This window comes from Ylistrum balloti, unplaced genomic scaffold (genome assembly GCF_031769215.1).
Source record: "Ylistrum balloti isolate Yb309-2 unplaced genomic scaffold, AGI_CSIRO_Ybal_v1 Utg370110, whole genome shotgun sequence".
NCBI classification, from domain to species: Eukaryota; Metazoa; Mollusca; class Bivalvia; order Pectinida; family Pectinidae; genus Ylistrum; species Ylistrum balloti.
Genome location: NW_026782132.1, coordinates 1,327,383 through 1,347,375, shown reverse-complemented (window position 1 = coordinate 1,347,375; position 19,993 = coordinate 1,327,383). Strand labels below are relative to the sequence as shown.

The following is a 19,993-nucleotide window of genomic DNA, read 5'->3' as shown; positions in this document are numbered from 1 at the left end:
TATAGCGGAATGCTTTTTCGTATTAAAAGCAAAATTCCTAATCTTATTACTAGTATACTCATAAAAAACATTATCCCTACACTAAAATCATTTAAGACTAAAAGAGATCAAAGTATCAACGAAATACGGCAAAAACTAAAATCTACACATTTTTCTTTCCCTCATATGTTCCTTGCCACTCCAAACTCTCCTTTTAACCATTGTTGTAGAAGTTCCGATCATATTCGAGTCAGGATATACATATATCGACGCAAAATTGTCGTTCATATCCATTCCTAATGCACACACACACACACACACACACACACACACACATACACACACACACACACACACATACACCCTCACACACACACACACACACACACACACACACACACACACACACACACACACACACACACACACACACACACACACACACACACACACACACAACACAAATCAATAAAAATGTCTTATATAACCCTATTTCAGAGTAATAACTTGTATATAAACGCCGTGAAAGTTATATATGTTAATACTTGTCTATTTTGTAGTTATAACCTATATATAAATATGGCCCATTTTATATATATCACCTCTATATATACACAAATTATTCTTTTTGTAGTTATCACCTGCATATATATATATAGGTTTATCAAATTATACTTATCACCTATATATATATATCTTTATCGTTAACATCTGTATATCAATGTTGATCTATTTTGTAATCACCTATATATAAATAGCGGTCAGATTTGTAGTTTTATCAGCCGAAGGATTTCTTTTCAATGAGTACTATAAAACTGTCAGAGGGAATATACTTCACTGTACTTTTGCTTATTGGTCTTTGTAACACGTAGGCCTACCGTGGAAACTTGGATAAATAAACAGCTCATTATTATTTTCTATAAGGTAAATGTAAAATGTTCAGGTTCAGTTAAATATAACAAATTAAATACGGCGAGGTATATAACAAACAAGTTTTATTATAATGATGTCATCTCATCCAGCCGTGACATCAAAATAAACAATGGGTAGAGAGTTTGTGGTTTTGGCAGCAGTCATATCGGTGTTATTCTATTATCTGATTTTTGACATTATTGCTTTTTAATCACACCTGATTTTCCTCCATTGCCACATTAGCAGTAGCTGAATGATGCAGATGAATTCGATGTTTAGCTCTACTTTATCTTACTTTAAACTAAGAATGTGATATCAACTTGTGCATCTTTTGAGCAATCATCATATATCTATATTTTACTATATCAATACTTAATGTATATAATTATATAGCCTTTGTATTGATATTAACAACCATATGTACTAGTTTATAATAATCCCGTTTAATCGATCACCTGTTTACGGTATTTTGTCTACAAAACGTTATAATGCCGTATTGTAATTATTGTATTGACGTTAACAATCATATGTACTGGTTAATGATAATCCCGTACACTCGGTTACCTGTTTACAGTACTTTGTCTACAGAACGATATAATGCCGTATTGTTCACGGTATTTATCAAAATATGCACCATTTTTGTTTAATACACTATTTAATCGACACAATGTTTTGCTTATTTTCTGTACATACCTGCTGTACTATATTTAGCTGATTTTCCGTATAATAAAGACGTACTATTTTATGCCCAATATTACCATTTATTCCGTGCCAGATTTCCTTACAATATTGCCTTGCTAGTTTGTACATATTATCAGTGCATTAATCCATTATTGGTTTAATGATAATGTTCTACGTATAGCTGCACAATATGCGGTGACTTATGCAGTTAGTTTTTATTTACAGACCTTAAGCGGGAAGACAGTGACCTTTCTATCATGGCGGACGTGAAATTACCTCCACTACCTTCATCTCCGTCGAAGACATTTTCTCGGAAGCACACAGTATTGTCCACAACCTCAGTGAAGAAAAAAGACGACGAAAAAGACGAGCCAGAATCGACTAGTCCTCGCCTGGAATCTCGGAATCTTTCTCGGGCGTCTTTTAAGGCTCTGCAAAGGAAGAGGAAGACAAAATTCACACTTGAAAATGCCACTACATTTGATCCGAGCGAACCGTACGATTTCGATGAAGATGAGGAAGGTAACAGAACAAATTCATGAAACTGAAAAATATATAAACATGTAGAAAAAAGTATACAGGAATTGATTGATAAACAACTTTCCTTCTTGTGCATGTGGATATCCTTATGAAAATGCTCATCATTTCTCCTTTGCATGTGGTAGATATAACGACCAACGTCTGGCCATGTTCAGGAACCTTCATAAATTTTTGCCATTATTAATTGGCTATGAAGGCTACTCAAGTGATGATAATAAGGATTTATTTATATATTTCCAGCAGTACATATTGAGTACTCGCCGGTTTTAGATAGATCGCGTTCCACGTTCTTGTGGCTCTCTATGAAATCGCACAATAATTTCTTTCCAATTAGTTTAATTTTGTGTCCAAATTTTATGGCTTGCGAGCATGCTTGTGTTGTGTGATAGCATGATTCGGTTTGTGCGGTTAAATGAATAAGATAGTGTAAGATATATTTAAGATGTATTTTGTAAGAATGTATTTATTTAGCAATGAAATTCGGGTAAATCTCTCTATCTTCTAAAGGAAAGGGCGTAAAGAATGTTATTGTAACTTGTGCCCAATCCTTTTGCATAACGGTAATAGAATATGTTTAAACAAAAAATGGTGAACGAGTTTCAGATAAACATGAGCGACATTTCTAATAGCAATTATTGTGAAATTGTGTAAGATACAATGTATATATGTTAATCCATAAGGTTTTAATAAAGACCATTTCCTCCCCTACAGACGCTCCAAAAGCGGAACGCTATGCAACTCAGATCGAACAATGTCGTGCATTATATCGGAAGTCATGTAAACGAAAGGGTTTAATTCCAATCAAAAAGGTCTTACAGCAGATTGGTCAGACAGTGTTCTCAATAGACGACCTCCAGTTGTCCGCACGTGAACTTAAAGTCATTTTCGTCAGTATTGCAGTAAGTATATACAAATAGATGACTGAGATATCATTGGCTGTGTTTTGATTATTACAACGATATGCACATTTTATCAATGGCATGTAACACATTTCATAAGAAAGATTGTACACTTGTTGGACATTGTATAAAAATGGTTTTCCGGTTTTCTTCGTGAAAGTTTCCCAATAAGGATACATTACTAATTTTAATGAAAAAATTGTATGAAATATTGCTATGGGAAATGTAAACAATGTATGGTTCTTTGTTAATATAACAATAATTATTAATTTTTGAATCCCTCTTTTCCTCCTGTTTCCTGCTTTAGTTTATTGAATCCCACTCTTGAATCAGGTCGATTTCCTTTTCTGATGTGTAATTTCTGAGAAAATGGTAAGCAAACAGAATTCATTCCTCATTGCTGAACAAGTTGGGATTTGCTTTTATCGTAGTATGAATACTTTTAAAACTGTGCTATGAGTATTCAAAAGATTGTCTTTTCTGAGTGAAATAATATTGTCACACTTTTTCCTAGTTATTCAGTGTCAATATTTTTCCAGAATAACCTTGATGTCTTGGAACTCGATCTGTCTGGAAACAAACTCGGGGTGAAGGAAATCAGCTACTTGTGCCAAATACTGAAATCTAATAAACAACTGAGTGTGGTAGTACGTATATTAATGTATATCAAATAACCAGGAGTGATAGGTATATCATACACTTATCCTGTTATTGTATATCACATACACAGGAGTGATAGGTATATCACACACCTGTCATGTTATTGTATATAACATACACAGGAGTGATAGGTATATCACACACCTGTCATGTTATTGCATATAACATACACAGGAGTGATAGGTATATCGCACACTTATCCCGTTGTTAGATATTACTTTGATTTTGTAATACACATGTGAAATATGACCAAGCGAAGATTTGATTGGCTGAGATGAATGTTTCCATTATCTCTTATCACGTCAAACCATCATTGGTCTTAATAAATTGTGGCAAATAGTGTTGAATCGTTACCTCGCAAGAAGCATTCATATAAAAAATATATCTTATCAAAATAGAAACTGGTGTAAGATCCCCTATGTACAAATATACACAAGAGTGATACTGATATTGATGTTTAAGACAATAGTGATCTAAGACTTCTATAGTATTATGAAATATATTCAAAAGTATGACCCAGTGTGGTATTAAGTGCATAAATTCAAGTAAGAAGTAAAGTCTAGTACATGTATAAGATATGTAGAAATTAGTTAAGGATATATTGTTCAAAATCTCAGTTGAGAAAAGGATCTTGTTGGGTTTTTTTTTTTAATTTTATTTGTGGGGTTTAAAAGGAGTCTTTAAATATTGTTTTGGTCAAATCTCTTACCTGAAACATATTGACTATACATTTTCAGATATGATTTTATTTTGTTTTACACCAATAGGTTTTCTATGTTATTATTGAATATGTGTTGAATTTCGCTTTTGCTGCACTTGACATGTGTTTTGACAAATGTTGCCTTTATTATCAGATAATGAGAAAATGTAACCTTCATGGTCCAGCCATGAAGAACTTAGCGGACTTCTTGTCAACATCAAATACTTTACGGAAACTGGACCTGGGTGGTATGTATACAATAATATTCAAATTAGTCATTTAACCACAGTAGGACATTTACATCAATGCAAACAGGCATATGCGAAGGCTGATTTTTAAGTGAACCTTTTATTGAAGAAGTTAAGTAGGAATTTCTTTTTGCAGCTCTACTATTCACTGACTATTTAAGGTTGTGCACCAGAAGGCTAGTGTCATTTGGTCAGTTAATGTCGAAGAGGTAGCACTCTAAAGTAACCAAGATAGGTGGACAAAATCGCTGAAAGAGCAGTGATTTAATATTTGCATAAGAAAGGTCTAATACCTACAACAACGAATATGCCATTTACAGAATATATGCCAGAAACATACTTTCATTGTCACTTTATCAATATAGAATACAAAACTAATGGTTTGTTTGAAAGAAATGAAAAATAAAAAAAGGAGCCTTGTTACTTACATCCTCCCTCGCTAGAGGATGAACAATACATAGAAAGTAAAATGTAGACTATGTAAATAAACATTGATATTAACACATTTTCATATCTGCATAACAAGTTTGGCCTCATCAGGGTGTGGAGTAATACTTTAAAACAGAAGCGCTTGGTCGCACAAAATTGTTTTGATCAGTAAAACACAGCAAGGCTTCTTTGAAAAGATATGTAGGCATAAATGATAACGTTGTGTGATGATAATAAACGTAAAGTGACTTTGAATAGTGCGGTTAGGTTTTACGTATCTACATTTACTTGAAAAAAAAATGCAGAAACTAGTTTCTTTTCAGACATGTTCGTCTCTTGTGTTTGTAGATAATGACTTGGATGATAACGACGCCCCACACGTTGCAAAAATAATCGAGGTAAGTAAATAAACGAGAAATTATGTAACAAGTAGAGTACCATATGCTGATTGCTTGATGTATATTTTTGTATATTGGTCCAGAAGTAAGGTCATCGTTTTCTTTTTTAAGTAAAAACGAACTTTCCTCATCATTTTAGTTTTAGATTATTTCCTCTTTACATAACTCTGTTGGCAAGATAAAAATGACATTCGTAATGTTAACTGCCCTTGTGAACATGTGTTTGTAATTTATTTGAGAATAACATCATGAAAACACAAACTCACGCAAACTAGTGACGTAACATTCAATGACTGTACACAACTTTTCATTACGAAACATTTCATTTGATGGCATCATGCTTTGTATTCTAAACTCTGAAAATGTACCAGCTTCTACAATGTATTTATAGTCAGGATTATGAGCAAACGGGAAGAACGCCTAACTCGTACAAAATAACATCATCACTTTTTTTTTCTTTTAGAAAAACGAAAGTATCGGTCAATTAATCCTGTCACAGAACAAGCTTGGAGAGAGTGCTATTATGATCGGTCACGCCATCAGTAAGTATAGGTTCAAAACTAGTACAGAAAAAGTACTTTGAGAGAAAATAAATCTTCTTGTCTGAATCCATGATATTTGTGATGTATAATATATGAAACCTATTTACTTTTTACGTATTCTTGGTTTGCAATGACAACAAGTAGTCTGATTGCTAAATCCATATATAACGGTTAACAAATTACTTAAGTGACTGACCATTAAGATTTGTACAAAGACACGCAAGTGAATAGCACATTTGCATAATTTAGAATAAGATACAGTAGAGCCAAACAATGCATTTAAAAGCAGCTGAAGTCACTTCAAGAAAAGAGTTACCTTCCATGTACCAATATCTTACATACAAAAGCTTGTATATTAAAAAAGAAAAAAGGCAAAGCATAATTTTGAACTGAAATATTAATTCAATATTTTATTGACTGAATTTGTTTGATGACTGGTCTTGGTTAAAATTTCAGGAAGTTAACTATTTCAATTGCAACTAAATTGCTATGTTTTATTACTTTTACTTATATTAGTGTTGATGTGTAACATTGCGTGAAAATGACAATCCATCCAACGATATTGAAATATGTTACTATATATGATAAAATACATTATTATATAACCAAGTTTCTCTCTACTGCGAATATATCGCTTACTCCAAATTTAAACCTCTATGAAATTACGATTTGTTATGAAACCTTAGGAAAAATGCGAATTTCGTTTGGGTACAATAGCGTTCTTTTGCTTAATATCATATGTTTTAATGTTTGCATCCACACCAGAATGAATATCAAACATACCCTTTTGGACTGTATGGATAGGTTAATAAAACTGACCTGTAGGGTCAATAAGACTGGCCAGTAGTGAAAGGTCAGTAAGACTGGCCTGTAGGGATAGGTCAGTATGAGTGACCTGCATGAATAGGTTAGTATGAGTTGCCTGTAGGGATAGGATAGTATGTGTGGCCTGTATGGAAAGGTCAGTAAAAGTTGCCTGTAGGGATAGGTCAGTAAAAGTTGCCTGTAGGGATAGGTCAGTAAAAGTTGCCTGTAGGGATAGGATAGTATGAGTGGCCTGTATTGAAAGGTCTATACAAGTGGGCTGTAGGGATAGGTCAGTTTGAGTAGCCTGTAGGGATAGGTCAATAAGAGTGGCCTGCATGGATAGGTCAGTAAGACCGGTCTGTATGGAAAGGTCAGTATGAGTGGCCTGTATTGATAGGTTAGTAAGACTGACCTGTTTGAATAGGTCAATAACACTGGTCTGTAGGGATAGGTGAGTTTGAGTAGCCTGTAGGGATGGGTCAATAAGACTGGTCAGTAGTGATAGGTCAGTAATGCTCTAACCCTACAGCTCAGGGGAAATGAACTTATCCCACAATTCACATGAGATGAGCAAACCAAGAAAATCAGGGCAGATGCACTAACCCCCCAAATTTTTTTTTTCATAATTTCGGTATTTATTGTTTATGATATGATCTACTTCAGAAAGACAAAAAACGAATGACGTGTCTCACAGTGTTACTGTGAACTTTGGAAACTAATGTAAAATGTCGTTTACCACAAAAACACGCTTGATGAAATGGCTGGACATCTTGAATTTTCTGTATGTTGACATGGAAATACCAACATATGTTTTTATTTTCACGACATACAGAAGAAAACGAGATAATGGTTAGCCTTGACCTTAGCTGGAACCATATACGGGGTTACGGTGCTGTAGGGATCGCCCAGGGCTTAGAGGTGAGTTAATAGTATATTGTATGAGATCAGATCAGATAAAAAAAATAAACGATTATTACATGAAATCTGATATGAAATTACAACAACCATACTAATATATGGTATTTTATCACTTATTGTCTTGCAGAAAAACGTGAAATTGACAACAGTGAATCTAGCATGGAATGGTTTTGGGTTTGAAGGTTGTGTTGCCCTGTCTCGTGTATTAGAAAATAACTCCACTTTGATGAGCCTCGATCTGGCCAATAATCGTGTGCATCCACCTGCTTTGTTTGAACTTATAAAGGGTTTGGAGAAAAACAAGACACTAGCATCCTTAAGAGTAAGAACCATTTTGTGTTTGCTATTTTAGGGATAAATGACATAATCTATTGAACAATTGTTAAACATGTTCATCATTCGACTTACGTACATCATTCTATCAATACAACATCCTTGAATTGATTTAGAGACGAAAGAACCAAAGCTTTGCGTTAGCACTTCACACATTACTTGTCATACAAATAAAGCAACGTCTGTAGTTTTTGACAAACAAGCATTCCAGGTTGATTTCACCCTGAACATCTTAATTCCTATATTTTCAGTTAGCGCACAACCCTATTACTGCTCCGATGACCTCCATTTTACTGAATCGAATACTACATGCCAAGGAAAACACAATGAAAGAACTGGATATCGAGGTATTTTATTGCATCTCGTCCTCCTTCCCCTTTGTACCTAAAGTAAGCCATGGGAATAATAGAAACTCTCGCACCTTTTTATTGATTACTTTACAGCACGTCGGAAGTTGCTTTAAATGCTGAAATTGCTTTAACAGAAGTATGTTGGTTATGATTTCAGGGAGTTGTTGTAGACAAGGATTTCCAGCCCATACTTGATGAACTACAAAAAAACAGGATGTTTATAGTGCGATACGATATGGCACTACCTCTAAACAAAGCCAAGGTTTTCAAGGCCGATCCTAAAAACATATTTAACATAGATCCCATCAGGATACTCTTCTTCATGAAGGAACATCTACGTACCATCGACCTGTTCCTGAAGATAGACAAGGACTCTGACAACTCCCTCACGCGAGAGGAAATGCAGTTTGCTTTCGAGGTATAACGACATTATTTGATACGCACAATCCAACACATTTTAAGATAGTTTGAGTCTTGATATATGCGAATCTACATACTTACGTATGTTGACATAAAATATTAACTTAAGGATATTCATATTGTGATGTATCTAGGGCAGTAAAATGTGTATAGTTAACAAGAGAAACCCTTATTTTATGATTAGTATTAGGCCTGTCATATAAAAAATTAGCAGGGACAAAGTTCTTCAAATGGAAACGCAATCATATCTTTTGAAACTATATTGAATGCCATACTCGAAAGTGCAGTTTTAGATTCCGTCATGCCTTACATGTACTGTATAACTATATTTATTGTTACATAGTTGGAGGGTTACCCGATCAGCAGTGTTGCTTTAGACTCCGTCATGAGTTACTGTATAACTATATTTATTGTTACATAGTTGGAGGGTTACCCGAACCACAGTGTTGCTTTGGACTCCGTCATGAGTTACTGTATAACTATATTTATTGTTACATAGTTGGAGGGTTACCCTATCAGTAGTTTTGCTTTAGACTCCGTCATGAGTTACTGTATAACTATTTTTATTGTTACATAGTTGGAGGGATACCCGATCAGCAGTGTTGTTTTGGACTCCGTCATGAGTTACTGTATAACTATATTTATTATTACATAGTTGGAGGGATACCCGATCAGCAGTGTTGTTTTGGACTCCGTCATGAGTTACTGTATAACTATATTTATTATTACATAGTTGGAAGGTTACCCGATCAGCAGTGTTGCTTTGGACTCCGTCATGAGTTACTGTATAACTATATTTATTGTTACATAGTTGGAGGGTTACCCTATCAGGTATAACTATATTTATTGTTACATAGTTGGAAGGTTACCCGATCAGCAGTGTTGCTTTGGACTCCGCCATGAGTTACTGTTTAACTATATTAATTGTTACATAGTTGGAAGGTTACCCGATCAGCAGTGTTGCTTTGGACTCCGTCATGAGTTACTGTATAACTATATTTATTGTTACATAGTTGGAGGGTTACCCTATCAGTAGTTTTGCTTTAGACTCCGTCATGAGTTACTGTATAACTATATTTATTGTTACATAGTTTGAAGGTTACCCGATCAGCAGTGTTGCTTTGGACTCCGTCATGAGTTACTGTATAACTATATTTATTGTTACATAGTTGGAAGGTTACCCGATCAGCAGTGTTGCTTTGGACTCCGTCATGAGTTACTGTATAACTATATTTATTATTACATAGTTGGAAGGTTACCCGATCAGCAATGTTGCTTTGGACTCCGTCATGAGTTACTGTATAACTATATTTATTGTTACATAGTTGGAAGGTTACCCGATCAGCAGTGCTGCTTTAGACTCCGTCATGAGTTACCTTGACACCAACAAAGACGGCTCTGTAGATCTGCTGTAAGTAATATTATAGCATTCATAGTTTTGTTTACTCTCAACGGTGTGAACTAGATTGAATTCCATCACTTCCAACATTTAACTCCACTAACATTTTCGAGTAACATTTTGGTTTGGTTCCTATCACTGATTGTCTAGTGATCACAATCAAATCTTTTGGTTACGGGTCGTTAAAGTTTACTCTCAAAGGGTTAATATACGATCTGCTGAGTATGTTTGTGTTAATCTGTAATTAAACAAGTATAAATCAAATATATAAAGTCGATTTAAAGTGATTTTAGTTATGGTGACAGGCGTCCAAAAGTGATCATCCATTGATAACACATTTTGCTATTATGTAGAAACTGTTGCTTTTTCTGTGTTTAAATATATTTTACAGATATATATTACAAAATTTTATAAATGTACATTATGTAGCCTGTTGACATCAGTTAGATCGATAGAAATTAATACACATGTTAATCGTGGTTTTGTCTATTTTGATTAGAATCATATCTACTCATATCTATTTTACTTAATCCATCCGGTTTATATTATACATGACCTTTCGCTGTGTATGTCATACTTTTATTTCTGAAAATTTCCTTTCTTGAAATATTGATAATGTACTAACCAATTTGACCGTTGATCACACTTGTAAAGGATTGATAGGTTAGAAACCGGGGTGAAAAGGATGGAACGACGGTATCCAGGTACCTACAGGTAAAATGTTAAATATGCATGCTAGTTTTTGAAGCTAGAAAGGCTTGCTTTTTCGCCTTACTGGATCTCTTTTTGTTGTACGAGCCATCTTCTGTATTCCGTTTAATTATTCTATAACCATACTGAGTTATTAGTGTAATTAAGTCCGCATCCAAGCATGATATCATTTCCACGTTAATTCATATTTTGATAGATAAACATTTCAGTATTTAAAATGTATGTTGTTTGAAATCGTATCTTTGTTGTTTAAAAGAAACAACTTCAGATCATCGAGTTCACAGAATAGGCTATCAAATAATTTGAATGACTGATCTCCTCTTTAAGATACTCTTTCTATGACTTTCATCACTGTTACGCAATTCCTATTGGTCTTTATTTCAATTTTGTACGTTTAATAATTGAAAAATTCTAAAAATATAAGAACTCTGTTCTACCTTTTCTGTGACTAAGACTGACACTATTTCCTATTTCCTTTCCATAAAGCCACGAGACACTTTGCGATTTATAATTTCCATTGATGGGGTAATATAGGCTCTGGCACATTTGATACAGGTGAAATTGAACGATTAAACGTCCATAATTTGACGCATTGAAATCTGATATATGGTTAAGAGAATTTTGAATGAACATATTTGTATGACGATGATCCCCTCCTCACTCCTTATCATCGCCGGACTTTTAGGAAACAGTAACAGCACAAACAGGACTTTTTTCAACCAGGCTTTATGATAATAGATTTGACGTACACCATCATGATAAACGCTAAATGTAGCATAGGTTGCTAATCTTTTCTTACCACATGCCAGCTTTTAGCGTATTTTTATTTGTTCATTTTAATTCTATGTATTAGTGTTTTTATTGTGTACGATGTCACCTGAATCAGTTTTGATTCCTTTCTTCTTTCCTAGTCTTCAGCAGATGAGTGCAGCAAGTGCTACAGTTAACTAATGTTCTGTAGTAACCAGGGTAAATGGATGTTGTTGATTGGGGTGATCATAACATTAACTGACATACACAAAGTATTCACTATCAAATCCCAATCACATATCAACACTGTTTTCAAACTTTCGTATCTAAGGATGTGTTTGTTTCGAACAAACCTATTGACATGTATTTAATTGAATCTTAAATATTTAATTGAATAATGCCTAACCTAGTATTGTCTTTTAAAATGAATTATAAATTTGTCCCGTTTTAAACCCATCATCGGTCTTTAGGTGAATAGGAAGGAAAATGTGTGCTCTGATTTAATTTGTCATGCAATCTCAAAGGAATCTAATCGTGTGCATTGCTTACTTACAGTACATGTATTAATGTGCCTTTGTCTATGTTCGATATTTGTCTGTGTCGCATGGTTTAAACTCCTTGTAAGTTGAATCTCACTTAAAGAGGATGTTTTGTCCGCATTATTTGTAGTGTTATTTTGATTTGTTTTAAGATAACGCGCACTTTTCGTTTTGTTGTCTATATTCCGAGGATATTGGTTTACAAATCATTGAAGATTCGTTTAAAAAATATCGTTAAAACAGATACAACTAAATAAGAAGCATAAACATCACAAAAGTTAGATCGCTATTGACAATGTATCATTACTTTAATTACAGAGAATTCATTGAAGGGGAACGGAAACTTAAACGAAAGATCATCAAGGAAAGAGAGGAAAATCGAGCTGAAGCGCTTCGCACCCCTAACGCTAAAATCCAAGGGGACAAAAAACAGTTTTCACAAGCATTTGGAGCCCCTAAAGACGTAAGAAGCCCCATTTCCAAAAAGGCAGGGTGATATGAATATACGGTGTAATGATGGAAAACTGTGTTGTGAGTTCTTCTACAGAGGCATAAATGAATAAGACTATTTGAAAGACTTATTTCTCAAAGTCCAAACAATATTATAATATCCAATAACATTATAAGATAAATTCGGGTGGAAAAATCTGGATACCTTATAACACACGTATTGCGTTTGCGTTACCGTCAACCTTTCTCTTTTACATTAAAACAAATATATACTGTTGTTAATGTCTTTCGTAATATTTCATAATAATTACTACAGGACATTATGATATGGTGACGATATTTAGCTTTTATTTTTAATAAAGAATGTCAATTACAGTATGTTTAGATATTTTTGCAAAGCAGTTTGTTCACGGATATTAAGAATACAACAGAGTTTACAAGAACACAAATGTAACGCCGTCAAGAAAGACCGCCATTTTGTCAAATATATCATACTACGAACTAATCACTTTCTTACATCAGCTGAACTACTCCTTTATAAAGTAATTGGCCCTCTCCATAAACAGGTGGCCAAACGAGGAAGTCCACCTTCTTGCCCGTTTTTGTGTATACTGAGTAAACGTCCTTGTCAAATTTTGACCCGTTCTTGCACGTGAAATCGAGAAGTATGGGGGGATCGCTCACTGTCATTAGCCAACACACATCAACACACGCTAATACAAACTCCTCACAGCTAGCTAGCTCCGGGCCGTAAAACGATGCCAATGCTTCGTTGGTGACAATCTCCTGTAGGTCAAGATCACAAGAAAGAAGTGTATAAAATAAAAAAGGTTCAGGTGAGTGATAATACAAAAACAAAATCACTAATGAACAAAATTGTATCGCTGTGTATAGCTTTGTTTCATGCATTCATTACTGACAGAAGATGCTGCTGTGCGCTAGACTTGTTTGTTTAAGAAATAATTTAAGATAATATAAAATTATTCATTAAAAACATACGTTCTACGTCCAATTGATTCATGTGTTCTAAATCTAATTTTTATTCTGTTGTATACCAAAGTCGATTTACCTTTGTACTCCACAGTCATGCAAACTAGTGCTGATTTGAAACAATACCTTTGTGTTAAATTTACCTATAGATAATTCATACCTGCCGTATATTCGGAATCGAATCAACTGCCATTTCCTTCTGAGTTTGTTTCAAAGCTGCGGATAAGGCGTCATCTTTCAGCTTTCGAACGTGTCGTAGAAACTGAAAAATAAATTCAAAACCAAAAATGCATCAAGGAAAAATATTTCTTTTCCTTTAACATACTTTCTTTTATCGTAATTATTACTTCGGAGCTTGTTCCCAATTTCACTATCTATTGATTGTTTAGTTCCATATGTGATAATAACAGGATATCTTAAGCTTCTCATTATACGTGTTTAATGATATAACTGACAGATTCTTTGATATTTTTCGGATTTGGCAAAATTTTATGGAAAGATCCACAGAAGGTGACCTCTGAAATAGTTTAGAAGTTGTTGATATCTATTTTGATAATCTTCTAGTAACAGAGTTTTATCTATTTACACTAATATTCACATAAACACATTCATAGTTGGTGCGATACCTTCCCGTAAAACAGATACGAAAACAATGTGTAAGTGTTCTTTCGTTTTATGCAGCATAATTCTGTTTCTACAGTACCTCTGGTAATTCTGATCTCTTTACGGTCATTATCTGGTCCTGCCAATCCTCGATTTGTTCTTGTGAAAGTCTTGCACACATTTGGTAAATGCTCTGAGAAGATAATAAACATATTCCAAATATGGTCATTAGATAATCAACAAGTTCTCAGAATCTTGACATATGTGTGAAATGAATTTTCCTTCATCTTTCATACAGTATTATTGACTGCTTTACCAACAAGAAAACGGGATGAATCAAATGACGGTGAAATATGAATATTAATGATGCTGTTATTTATCAAATACTTTCAGAGTATCGGCACTGAAGAAACATGTGAAACAGATGTACAGTATAATTGTATAATTACTTCTCGCAATAAACACATGAAATGAAACTTTGATTTTTTTTCCTTTTTTCACCATAACCAATTCTGTGCATTTGTGAGAATTATGACAGACATTCCTATTTATTGCTATTCCAAAGTTTCATTTTCTTACATCCTTTTTACATCCGACAATACGCTAATTTAGTCTGACGAGATATATTGCTTTTGCTCTAAATTTATTTATCAAACAAATTTATTTTTTTTATTTTCAGTACTTTTAATTTTCATTTGTATTTAATAACAGTAAGAGTACTGACACCATGATGCAAACATAATTTTTCCTACGTTAAGTTAAGCCATACGTACCTGGATGACCTCAAGAATATCAGTTATTGCATTTTGTTCGGATTTTTTCATATCTGTCGTTTCAAACGTGAATATATCAACCCACTCTCTATCGTATAATTTTGCAAATTTCTCTGCTAGCTTAATTGGTCTATATCTGTCCGCAAGATCCGACAACTCACGGGTGGAGGGCTGTGACGTTGAATGGATGTCATGTAAATTTGGTGGTTCATGGACAGATGACCTTATATTATCACTTACTCTGTAAAAAAGAAAATGGTAAACCAAGATATCTAAACATGCTGACCCGAATGTTAAAATTAAAAGATAAAATGCTTAAAAGATCTCTGAGATTACATATCTCTTTTCTAAATATATTTGTAATTCAAATGTGTATAAATTACCTGTCAAGAACAGTTTGATTTGAGTACGCCGACACCACAAGGGATCTTTGTGAATCGTGAAGTTGACTCTCTAATAACGATACACGGCATGACAGCTTGAAGTTGTGAGCTTCCAGCATGTTGATATAATCCCTACTTGACTTATCTGTGGGACTTCCATCGGTCTGTTTCAGGTAATTAGACAATTCAGTATCATTGTCAGACGTGAGTGGTCGATCATCACCTAAACCTGACATCACTCTTCCACTAGACTGATCTGAGCTTCTGTTTTGTCTCGGTTGGTCATGTTGCGCGTTATGCCCGTCAGTCAACCTATCTTGTTGATCAGCAGTGTTTCGACTTTCTCTGTTAGGAACCACATCGTCCATCACCCTCTGCTGTTGTTGCTGCTGTTGTTGTTGCTGCTGAATGCTGTGAGTGTGGTAGTGATGATGTTGATATTGTTGTTCATTTGCATCTTGATGTTGTTTAAAATTTCTGCCATCTACACCTTTAATAGTCTGTAAAAGATCAGGATGTTGAACTTGTTCCGGTTTAGTAACAGCTACACCGTCTTGTGTTACTTTGTAGTCGGACAAAACAGTATTGTAGGACGGAGGGTGTACAGAACTGCCGAGTGTTTTCCCAATCGGATCTAATACTGATGCTGTACACGGAGCGTGTTCGTCGAAGTCTGTTTGAGTCTGTCTTGTGCGCTGAATAATCTTTTTCTTCTTCGTTTCGGGGACACTCTTTGTTGATGAAGCTGAGTTAATGTACTCTGTGACCCTAGTCTGTCTCACTTCCTTGTCTTCTTGTGGAAAGTCGGTTTGGGTGACCTTATCTATCTTCTGAGTTTTTAACCTTAAACAATGAAGAGATGAGGTTTCTATTGACAAACTTTATATATTATTCAGACATGCGATCAACGAGCTTGATATCTTCATTGGATAGTTATATAAATGCCATAAGGGTAGTTCAGGAGGACAACTATTGATAAGTATGATTTCAATATTTATGTTGACATGAGGACATGTTAACCTTAACAAACATCACCATGATATTTCTATAAAAGAACCCACTAGAATTAACTTTGTCAGTTGATCAAATGAATGCAAAATTATTTATCTTATCTAAAATCTGAACTAATTAAGAAGATATTTCTAACCGTTTTAGACATTGGACGATTTCGTTTGCGTCTTTTCTGTACTGTTTCAATACATCTTTTCTCTCTACGTTCACAACAGGAACACGAGGTAGTTTAAACTTGGAAGATATGGTGTCTTGTTTCAGTGCCGAGCACAACTTTTCAATTAATGTCGTTAAAAATATAGCCTCGGCTTTCTCATCTTCATTCCTTTTTTCGTCTTCCTTCTCGTCTCTGAACATGACAAGCAAAATGTCAATTATTTTCAATATATATAAGGTTGTTTTATTATTACATTAATAATAAAACTAAAGGATGGTTCGTAAACATCTATTTCAAGAGTATACATATTTTAACTATTAAAAATCATATCAACACAAATTAATCTATCTCTGTTACAGTTGAGCTCACCCCGTGTTTTCGTTTATGTATTCAATAATGTTCTTTGCCTCAACCCTGTATTTGCGGAGTTTCTTTCTGACATCATTTGGAACCCTTGGTGGCAGGACAAGCCTTTCGATATTTTCAGCCTCAATATCAGGGTCGAGATGCGCTATGATGACGTCAAGAATTCCTTGGTAGAAAGCAGCTTCTGTCTCTGCGACCTCTATTTCCTCCCGCATGGTCTTCGGTACTTCTGATGTCCTGATTTATAAAATAAGTGTTTCTATGTCGACGAAATAACAGAAATGCAACTCTGACATCTGATTATACTGACATAGATATCTTACGTATCACATACTGTACCAGTACATATCATGGTGCAATTCGTATCCATTTACATATACGCTTTGCTAATCCCATTAACAAGGGCCCTTTGTCTCAATATCTTAATTGATCTACTAAACCCGTCAACCACAAAGCGCTATACACATAACGTATATCTGGTAAATAGCACCCAAGACATTTCAGCAAGGCTTGGAATGCCAGAGATCAAAAGGGGGGAAATTAAAATCCAGACGAGAAATTAGAAATGATACAATATAGGGGTACATTGTACACGGATTTTAACCACCTTCACGATATTATATTATCTTCATGGTTTATTCCATTTAAAATGGCTATGATCGCTGCACCAGGAAGTAATACTGGTAGGTTCTAGAACATCTAAAAATGTATCCTTTATTACATCAGAACGGATTGAGTAAACTTATAGGGCGTTGTATCAGGAAGTACAAATATCATATATAAAGGTGTTACCAAATCACATAGAGAATTTACCTGAGTTCTCATTCATAGGAGATTTATGAAGCGAGACTCTCTTCAGAGAGGTAATTGAAAATAAATCATGACGAGTTTTATAATGATAATGATAACAGATTCTTTTATCACATAACTTATTTTCCGGACATTTACAGTATTTTATTGGACTGAACTGGCGATATTCTAACTCCATACAATGTACTTGTATCCCTTTCCTTGGTGTCGTCACAATATCTATGACGCCGTGAAGTCATGACGTCACATGGAAAACACTGGGAAGCAGTCACACACTCACCTTGTTATACTAAACATGTCAACCATGTAAAGGTTGTTATCAAAATTACAACAGGACATTTATGTAATTGATTCTAATATTATGATGACAGTATTCAGTACAACACATTTAAGAACATACACAGACACAATTATTTGATATTGTGATAACAGTATACAATAAATCATATATAAGACCATAACGAGACAAAGTTCTACATGTATTTTGATACATGTAGCAGTATCCTGTACATAGTATATATATATCACAACTAAGAATCGTCTACTTTTGTGATAACAGTATTATTAATAACGATATCCATTTTAACGTATATATGAACACTAACAGACAAAGATTCTATTATGAATATTATAACAACAATAATGTTTGTAGCATTGAAACAACAATAAAATGATGTTCTGTCGAAATTGTCTTTATTTTTAGTGACATATTCATACAAACCTACCATTATCTAATAAATATATGATATTCCAAAATCATGTTTCATGATATCTAAACTATGAGTGATGAAATAACTTTCTGATCTTAATTAAAAAAAGATGTATACATACCATGCTGATCTTGAGTTCTTGAGTCTCTTGCCATGTTTTGTAAACTCTGTAATGTCTAACGTATCATCACTGTCACTGTCAACAGCAGCTCTTGAAGACATGACGTCACGATGGCGTTCGGCTCAGAAGTATCCTCCAATATCCAGAGCTCTTTATCGTTCGTCAAGTCTGGAGTGAATGAGGTGGTGCTAAAAGTAAACAAGTTCCGGGTGTATTATGTCTTGATATTCTCGATCACACGTGTTATACTGAGAACGGTTAGCTTAAAATAGATCAATGGATCTTCCACATGTGTCACCAGCACACATAACTTACCGCTCACCTGTATCTTATACAGTACAGGTGTATATACATGTATATTACACGGCATTGACAGTTTCAACATACCATACCTTGCCATATCAAATTGTGTGTAAACCCTAATGTTAAAGATGATCAATATGAAAACATGAAGCGACGAATGCATTTTTATATAAATTACATTTATGTTTATATGGAAGCTACATGTATGTACTAAATATCCGAATTTGTCGGCCATACAATAACCAGCTACTTACGTTTTCATGTGACCTGATTATTCCCCTAATATGACATGTGGTTTCAACGAAAATTCTGTCAGCCAAAGAGTACCAACTTCCTGAAATCAGTACAGTTGGATGTAGAATACGTTAAAGAACTGGAGCATGACAGTTTGGCAACCGACGCGGTGTGGCTATAAATAGCCAAATAAACACGAACACTATCGATCTGCTAGCGTTATTACATTCAAATATTATTGTAAATTCAACGTCCTCTGTCCTACTTTTACTTACACAAAATCTTCACATAGCAAGACTTACTGTATGTGGTACAACTTTTTATCTGAATACATATATATATATATATAAACCGAGTGTCCAGGCAAGGTTGTATGATTCAGACCTTACATACATTTGGTAGTTTTCATTTGTTCTATCACTCACTTAAACGTTTTCTGTATGTTACATCCGATGTTTTTTTAATATACATGTGGTGCGGTGCTGACCGAATATGTGTGCTAAGTTATTTATTTAATATAAATGTGCTTTAGTCTAAATTATTTACACAAACATAGTTTTGTGTCATTTGGGTCCATTTTCAGTGTGTATAATATTCCACGTAGTCTATCATGCTTAAAAGAACAAGCAACTCGAAATCGTTTTTGGGTATACACGATTTGCATATGGTCAATAAATTGGTTGTTATGTGAAGACAAGAGATCATCAATATATCTATAAAATAAAGCAATTGGCAGGGTCTTTGTGACCTGTTTTGATAAACCCTTCAACAAATCAGCTAGGTAGTGTACTGATTGACATTAATGAAATAGTAGATATTCAACACAGTCTACTATATATTAGCTGTACTTCAAAATCGTGCGAAATC

The 19,993-nt window shown here is 34.3% G+C and overlaps 2 protein-coding genes across 2 annotated transcripts; one reads left to right on the top strand and one right to left on the bottom strand.

Annotated features, from left to right (window-relative positions):
* Positions 1 to 1,379: 1,379 nt before the first annotated feature.
* On the top strand, positions 1,380 to 12,711 carry LOC132550196 (leucine-rich repeat-containing protein 74B-like). The gene is made up of 14 exons (XM_060214228.1): positions 1,380 to 1,389; positions 1,798 to 2,094; positions 2,824 to 3,011; positions 3,551 to 3,658; positions 4,526 to 4,619; positions 5,397 to 5,446; positions 5,910 to 5,988; positions 7,628 to 7,713; positions 7,841 to 8,035; positions 8,298 to 8,393; positions 8,554 to 8,814; positions 10,142 to 10,227; positions 10,870 to 10,929; positions 12,534 to 12,711. Exons 1-14 carry the CDS (start codon positions 1,380 to 1,382, stop codon positions 12,709 to 12,711), a joined length of 1,788 nt encoding a protein of 595 aa, XP_060070211.1.
* A 467-nt stretch (positions 12,712 to 13,178) lies between these two features.
* LOC132550195 (uncharacterized) lies at positions 13,179 to 18,690 on the bottom strand. Its single transcript, XM_060214227.1, has 8 exons — positions 18,590 to 18,690; positions 16,952 to 17,185; positions 16,562 to 16,774; positions 15,415 to 16,257; positions 15,032 to 15,272; positions 14,359 to 14,451; positions 13,816 to 13,917; positions 13,179 to 13,451 (listed from the first exon to the last, which is right to left on the bottom strand). Exons 1-8 carry the CDS (start codon positions 18,688 to 18,690, stop codon positions 13,179 to 13,181), a joined length of 2,100 nt encoding a protein of 699 aa, XP_060070210.1.
* Positions 18,691 to 19,993: the final 1,303 nt, after the last annotated feature.